Here is an 8,426-nt window from a genome sequence, read left to right on the forward strand (position 1 = left end):
ACAGTAAAATTTGATTTTCAAAAATGAGTACTGACCTTTAACCTATCTTATTTATAAAAAATACCTATGGGTTATTGCAATAGTATGTAAAAAATAACATATACCTCATATTGATGATTTCTATTTTAAATAATAAATGTTTTATGTAAGAAACAGAAGGAGCTCAAATCATGTTTTTTGAGTATAATTTTACTCTGAAAATTTTTCCTGAGTATCATTTTGAGTATGATTACTTTATTTGATAAATCACTTTGCAAACCCAACCGATATTTTGTGCGTGTATAGTTAGTTTATATTTTTGACTTTTTTCGAAAACATTTTTGAAAACGTCAGGAAAAAATATTTTTTACGAAACATGTTGCTGCTTTGAATGGAATAATTGTGGACCTTACATGCAATCTACTCCAAATGTAGACGAAATGTTTGAAACAAGCCAACTCACTGAAAATATACAACCACATCTTATAAACCTAAAGGTAATTTTTCAATTTTAGTAAAAACTTTTACTTAAATGGATTTATAACAATATCTTGTAAATGCTTAATTTAGGTTTTAATAAATTGATTTTTAATAATGAAAAAAAATAGTAACAAAATAATAAAATTGGTTTTAAGGTATTAAAGAGTTATGAGTTAGCTTGAGATTGGAACGAAAAATCTCTGATTGAAAATCGATCAAACAGAAAATTTAACAATGTAGAGAAAATATGTCCATATCATCGCTACACATTAGGAATAGGATGGAAACAAGGAAAAAAATGTATGCACCCTGATCACAAACTACAAACAGGGAAGAAAGCAACAATAGGGCGACCCTCACCAATATCTATGACACTTCAAATATCTTCCTGTTATAGTTCATACTTTCCAATTGGTTCAATAATATGTGATTGTCATCGAAAGGAACACTATCCCGAGACAAAAGAAAAAAGAAACAAACATAGAAACTGAACTTGAATCTACATCAGCAGCATATGATATTGATTTTTTACCAGATGAGTTCTTACAAAATCAAGAAGAACTCAATACTTCAAATGAAATCAGAAAAAGTATTACAGATTGTCTTGAGACCAGTCTAATTAAATTCCAGTTTAAAAGAAAATTTGAGCTTATCAATGAATCCACAAAGCAACAAATGCGAAGGAAATATAAATGTATGGAAGAGGCCTTGAGAAATAAATTTGCAAAATGCATTGCACCTGGTCAATCGGAAGAGTTTTTGAAAGTGCTTGACGGTAATGAAAATACCAAAACAGAAATTCCGGATGAAATTGAAAAACTCGTGGAAATGTATAACAACAGTGACGCAACAAGTCAACTGGTAATTTTGGCATTTATTGATCATAATAAATACACAAAGCAATTTTTATGCGACACATTTACATGCACAAAATATAAAATAGAACTTGCCAGAAAATGGAAGTCCTTGCAAAATGGGTTTGTACTACCCCAAAAAAATTTATTTACAAGAAGTAGACTTTTAATTCCAAAATGTGAGCATTTTTTAGATTTTCTCTTCTCAAGTGGATTATTACAAGACGTTTCTTATGGTATTTCCAAAATAAAGTATGACAGTGGTGATGTTGAAACTGTTGCCCGTGCCATTTTAACAGCAAAAAACAGTCATACCATTGCTTTATATTGCGAAAGCTGCAAAGAAATTGGATACGAACCTCTGTCCGAATCAAGTTTATTGCGAATACTAAATGCAATTAAACCTTCTCATAGAAAATGTCTCGCTGGTTTAAATGACACGGCTGCTGCTGGGATGAACGCATTTGCAACACTTGAACAATTCGCAACTATGTTCAATAAAAAATCAACTGCTGAGAAACTCGAAAGATCAAAAAGGTATTTAAAAACTAAATATAAGCTTCATTGCAGCGATTTGGAAAATGAAATTGCAACACATTCAACTAGATTTGCCCTTTCTGATCCTGAAAACATTAAATTGCAATCATGTAGCATTTTGAATGATTCTGTATGCTAAGAATGCAATGAATTATTTGAAGTTTTAGATGAAGTCAACCAAATAGGAAATGAATATAACGTTGGTGATGATGTATTATATGACATTAAAGTTTTAATAAGCAGCATCACAGAGTATATAAAGCACTTACTAAGAGATGCACAGCAAAAAAAAGCAAAGAATGATGCATATAAACAACTAGATGACAAATCAGCACTTTGGTTGAATGACTATTCACAAAAAATATTGCCCGTGAAATTTCGAGAGGGCCAAAAGGACTACTTTGGAAAGAAAGGCATCAGCATACACATAGATGTTTTTTTTACAAAAAAAAAAAACATTCTCAAAAAACACGTTTACCTAACAATTGTGTATCGATGCGATCAAGGTGTTTCCTCTGTTATCTCTATTGCTGAATCAGTTCTAAATCAGTTTCGCCTAGATGAGCCAGAAATAGTAAATATTTTTGCGAAGTCAGATAATGCTAACTGTTATCATGCTAATTATTCAGTCGAATCTATGTACAAGCTCTGCAAAAATAAGAATTTTAAACTTCTACGGTACGACTTTAATGAGCCTTGCTGTGGAAAAGACCAATGCGATAGGGAAAGTGCATCCGCTAAAACAATATTGAGAAGTTATGTAGACGCTGGCAATGACATAGTAACAGCAGAAGATGTTGCAAAAGCAGTGAAATACGGATATGGCATCAAAAACGCAATGGTTAGCGTTGCAAAAATTGAGAATGTTACTTTAACTGGTCCTTAAATTCCAAATATAAGCAACTACCACTCCTATGAGTTCCAAGAAGACTACATGACGTTGTGGCGATACTATGAAACTGGAGAAGGAGTTAAAGTGCTATACAACAACCTTTCAGTTGAAACATCAATTGAATTGATTGTTCCATTCACAAGTACTGAAGGAAACTTTCAGCGAAAAACTCAGGGAAAAAATAAGAAAAGAAATTATGATTTAAATACACTTCATTTTTGCCTGGAGACAGGTTGTATGGAATATTTTAAAACAATTATCGAGTTAGAGGGACATATGTTGATAGGGCAGCACAAAAGATCTGAAGAATTTTCTTCTTTAGATAAAGTAAAAAAGATTTACACTGAAAAGATGAAAGCAAACTCGCAAGTTCATTCAAATTGCATAACCGCATTAGTTAAGATCACACCTACCCCAATAAACAATATACACTCTCAAAAGTTCAAAAAGTTAGGTTGGGCATTACCAACAAGAAAGACGTTTCGCTTTTCCATCAAGCAGAAAAAACCACTTTATGAAAACTTCATAAATGGAGAAAATACAGGAAAGAAGATGTCACCAGAAGAAGTTAATACACTGATGAGAAAATATCTTACCGCGGATGAGCTCGTTTCAAGCCAACAAATAAGATCTTTGTTTTCTAGATGGAGTAATCTATTAAGAATTGGAAAATTGACTGCACCGACTATTGAAGAAAATGATAACAATGAATTTGAAGATGAAGAAGCCGAGAAATATCAAGAAGAAATACATAAACTTGCAACTGAACTTTCTGTTAAATGGAAGAAAGATGATTGGGTGGCAATTGTTCACAAAAATCAATGGTATCAAGGAGTTATTGCAGAGGTAAACAAAAAAACTAAAAAGTTATAAAGCTAATAGCATTGATAGCAATATTAAAATTAAAATTTTTATTTATTATAGAAGTATTATTTTTCATTATGTTATTCATAAATTTTTTAAAATTTGTTTTAATATTTTCAGATAACTGAAGACGGTACTGTAGTTGGCTGCATGAAAAGTGTATCTTTTGGAAAAAATTGTTATCGATGGCCTAACCAGAAAGATAGCATCGTATATTTTGATGACAACATCTTATGTAAGATAAGTCCCCCGACTTCAATTTATCAAGCTGGCGGTTACTTCTCAGCAACAAATGATTTTGAAGAAGCTAACAAACTAATGAGCAAATGAGCTTAAAAAATAAGTTAAGAAATTAACTGTAAAACAACATGTATGTTTTTTTGAATAACTATCAAATATGCGCATACCCCACAACTATTATTTTTCTATCTGATCATTAAAAGAACAATGTTCACGTTTTTCTTATACTATTTCTTGTAAACCCAGGGCTTTAGCCATTATTTGGTCACGAAAAATGCGCCAAATGACTAAACTTTCATTTTTGAGTTGGATTTTGCGATTAAGCCTTTACTTGCCCATAGTTTTTTTTATATTTTAAAGTAATTAACTAGTTGAAGATTTATAATTAAAAAAAAAAATTATGGGATTCTCGCGGCTTTAGATGAAAACGAAGTTTCAAAAAGACTTAAAATAAATTTTTGCGTACTTTTGATGCATGACATTTAGACAGGCCAAAGTCTTTGTTTTATCTAATTTATAATTTTTAAGTCTAAACTAGCCAATAAACAATAATCAAGTGCAATTCCTAATTTAAAGTATTTAGTTTGTACTTTTTTTAAGTTTAAAAATGCTTACGGCACCATTTAGTCAATATGTCTAAAAATTTAGACAAACTTTGACATCTAATATCTAGAGAACCTTTTAATATTTACTGTAAAAATTTTGGAATTGAGCTTCTAATGTGAATATCAACAACATATAAAAAAATTAATGATTTTGAAGAGGGTCACTATTGGGCCTTGCCTGATTCTTACAGAAAGCTTCTCTTAAGTTAAAACCTGCTAAATCCCGTCCTCTTCTTCCTTTCAGTCCGTCTTAATATTGTTTCAAAAATTATTACGGTAACTTATTTGCAAAAATAATATAATAATTTAATTATATAATACAGTATTTGTATAAAATTAGCCTTATCATAATGAATAATAAAGAATTATATGATTGGTATCTATGCTTGAGTAATAAATCTTTGAAAATGGTGTGCTCGAATTTCAGAAGCCGATTCTCTAATTTGTTTTCAGTAACTGAAAATAATTTGAGCTTGTACAACAAAATTAAAATTGTTGTAGATAAATTTAAATCGTTAAAAAAAAGCAATAAAAGAAGAGATATATATAAGCTGATGCCATTTGTTGGTAACAGATTTAATATATTATATTATAATGCTGCAGCTTTGTATTTTCATTCAAAAGATATTTTAGAGTTTCTTCAAAGTTGGCCAAATCAAAATAATCTTTTACTTGCAGTTAAAGAAGATATTAACAACAAATTATATTTAGCAGAAGTGCGGGCTCTTGAAATAGTTGATAAATAATTATAGTTTGAAATGAGTGAAAGGTTGTCTGAAAAGCATAAAGCTAAAAAAACAGCTGAAGATAAAGCCTTCTTTAAAAAAGCTAAATCGGTTAATGAGTTGTTAAAATTGAGGACGAAGGTGTGGTTGACCTCAAAAGAAGCAGATGATGAATATGTTTTGTTAGTTGACACATTTAAAAGCAAAAAAATATTAAGAGCACAGTTGGATTTTTATAGGTATGTTATGGAAGTTAAATGTGAACCTAAATATTTTTACAAAACTAAAATGCATGGTAGTAAGCAAATAGACTTAACAAACTATGAGTTGTTCAGTAATTTACAATTAGTTATTAGAACAAGGACTTTTCCAGAGCCCATTGAAAGAAGAGTTATTCTTATTGAAAGAAAAGAACGAGATATTTTGATTGCAAAAGAGAAAGAAGAGTTAAGTGAAAAATTAAAGAATGCAAGACTGTCTCAATTAGCAAATCAACAAAAAACAAACATCTTGGCTGTCATTCTAAATGATGTTAATTATCTTGTTGGGAAATTTATTCAACATAAAATAATGAAAATCGACACTAAAAAATACTTTTGGTGTACAGGTGAAGTTCTTCGAGTAAACAAGTCAACTCCTAACTTAAAAAAAACTTACTTATATGTGGTCTATGAGACTGAGGAAAATCAAGTATGGACTTTTCCACTGCTTGTTGACCTTGAAAAAGGAAAGGTTATAGTTTTGTAAAAAGCCTATTATACAATTTATTTGAAATAATTACTAGTTATACATATTATTAGTAATATTTTATTAGAAATATATTACATATATTATAAATTATATAATATTATTATAAATTAGTCATATACTTATCTATAATATTTATATCTATATTGTTTATAGTTATTATAACGTAACATATATAGTTATTATATATGTTATTAATATTATTATAGTAGAAATATATTATAAATTATAACATATTATTGTAAATTAGTCGTATATAATAATCTATAATATTTATATCTATATCATTTATAGTTATCATAACGTATCGTATATAGTTATTATATATCATTAGTAATATTATATTATAAATATATTATAAATTATATAATATTATCATAAATTAGTTGTATATATTAATCTATATTATTTATATTGTTTAAATGTATATATGTATATATGTATTTATATATACATATATATAAATATATATATATATATATATATATATATATATATATATATATATATATATATATATATATATATATATATATATATATATATATATATATATATATATAAATTAAAGCAAGATAATGTTTAGAAAGTTAAAGCAGTTGAAGAAAATAAGAAGCTTTCTATCTTTCTTTTTTTTTTTTAATTTGATATTTCTTTTTTATTAACAAACGTAAAGATAAACGAGACGTTTAGAAATTCAATAAAAAGGTTAAAAGCGTTTATTTGTTTCTAAGTTAATGTCGTTAAAATACTATTGTTAAATATTGCGGTTAACTACTTGCACGTAAAAACGCTAACTTTCGCAAAAAAAAGTGCGTTCCAAAATCTGTTTGGAATTTGGAAAACATTTTTATTATGCAGAAAAGTACTGTTTTTGAGATATCTTACGAAGTATTGCTAATTTTTGACTTTTTTTTTCAGATAAAAAATCACCATCAAATTCTACATCGAACAGTACGCAATTTAAATTGCCTTTTTTTTTAAGTCGGTTTTATATTGTTGGTTTTTCAGGGTTTTGAAAAGTGTTTTGCTTGCAATTAAAAAATTTAATGGTACCAATATATATTTTGAAAATATTTTTTCATATTACCCTAGTCTTCCAATTTATTAATCAGTTTTCCTTTTAAAAATCTCACAAAAATAAAAGATGTAACAATAAGTGAACTAAAGCTGTTCGGAATTAGGGACTGTTCGGAATTAGGAAAATCTACGGTATATAGTTGGTTTTATAAACTTACGTCGTGTATTTAAATAAAAATTATGAACTTACAAAAGCTAAAAAAAAAGATAGAAATATTTATATATTTCGCTCTCTATTTTATTCGCTTCAATAAAAAGTAATTTTGTCCAATTCATTATGGTGTTAACACTATAATGCATTGGCGTAAATAGCTGGCGTGCCACTTAGGATACGCTTATAACACGATAATGGCTAGCCAATTCTGGTGTGCCAGCTACGGTATTTAACTGGATCACACGTATTTATTCGGAGCTGGCTCGCTAGCCCTGGCCCAATAAGGTCCTGCTTACTGGGAGAGGGTCATTCAACGGAAAAAAAGGTTTGCATTTACAAAATGCTACTCTACATCAGCTTCCTTAGGCGAAAGATTGAACAGGCAAAGATTGGTGAGGATTCTGATGGTCCAATGGTGCAATGCTCTCAAAGATGAACTTGACAAGAGATTCCCTGAGGGAGGCATCAAAACAGAAGCGTACGCCATGGGAAACTTGTTTGACCCCCTGTTTAGAGATTCATTTCTAAAAAATGCAAACTTCCAGAAACGATATGAGGACAGGGACTTGATCATCAGCAATGAGAGAGATGCACTGGTGAAAAAGATTATTAAAGAACACTTCAATAAAAGCTTACCATGATCGCCTTGACAACAAGAACAACAACTCGGAAGAAAAAGAAAATACTGCGGTCTCAGATTTAGAAGAAGAGACAAATGATGAAGAATAGTTTTTTAGATGGCTCTCGAAGTTTTTAACGGAAATTTCTAGCAAATTGATTTACGTAAGCTATGACGAACCTTTCGAGCAAATTACTTAAAGTTGCGAATTAATTGAATCAGTTACTCGTCGGAATTTCAATATTACAATTTAATTGATACCGTTGTTCGTTGCGTTCGGTTAATTTTACAAACGCACACAATTTTAGTCTTTAAACGTCACGCTCGGAAAAACATCGTAAGTCTTTCCTCTAGTTTTTAGTGGTATTTTTTAAAACTTTGACTTTGAATCAGAGCACTTACCCTTACAAAAAAACCCAGCGAACTTCCAGTGAAAGTTCACTGGAAATGTAAAAGATCACTGGAAATTCACCGATTTCGCTGGGTTTTCCGCAAATTTTACGACTTCGCTGGAAGTTCACTGGAAGTTTAACGAAAAACGTCATTTTATTTCCAGTGATCTAAAACATTAGTGGAAATTTAGCGCTGATTTTCAATAATCGAAAACGCCGCGGGTTTCATAACTCAATATTGATATAACTTTTGCTAAC

General features: G+C 29.6%; 1 protein-coding gene across 1 annotated transcript; it reads left to right on the top strand.

Annotated features, from left to right (window-relative positions):
• Positions 1–4,017, top strand: LOC149879145 (uncharacterized). The gene is made up of 3 exons (XM_090071848.1): positions 1–476; positions 615–3,588; positions 3,727–4,017. The coding sequence occupies exons 2-3, from the start codon at positions 2,785–2,787 to the stop codon at positions 3,934–3,936; spliced, it is 1,014 nt and encodes a 337-aa protein (XP_089927974.1). The 5' UTR covers positions 1–476; positions 615–2,784; the 3' UTR covers positions 3,937–4,017.
• Positions 4,018–8,426: the final 4,409 nt, after the last annotated feature.

This window comes from Hydra viridissima, unplaced genomic scaffold (genome assembly GCF_058129835.1).
Source record: "Hydra viridissima isolate aposymbiotic clone 2 unplaced genomic scaffold, HvirCarnegie_v1 scaffold_14, whole genome shotgun sequence".
Classification (NCBI taxonomy): domain Eukaryota; kingdom Metazoa; phylum Cnidaria; class Hydrozoa; order Anthoathecata; family Hydridae; genus Hydra; species Hydra viridissima.

Bases quoted from the DNA above. Each gene is read 5' to 3' on its own strand.
- LOC149879145 (XM_090071848.1), top strand. From the start codon at position 2,785: ATGACGTTGTGGCGATACTATGAAACTGGAGAAGGAGTTAAAGTGCTA. The intron at 3,589-3,726 runs GTAAACAAAAAA...TAATATTTTCAG, and splicing joins ATCAAGGAGTTATTGCAGAG to ATAACTGAAGACGGTACTGT.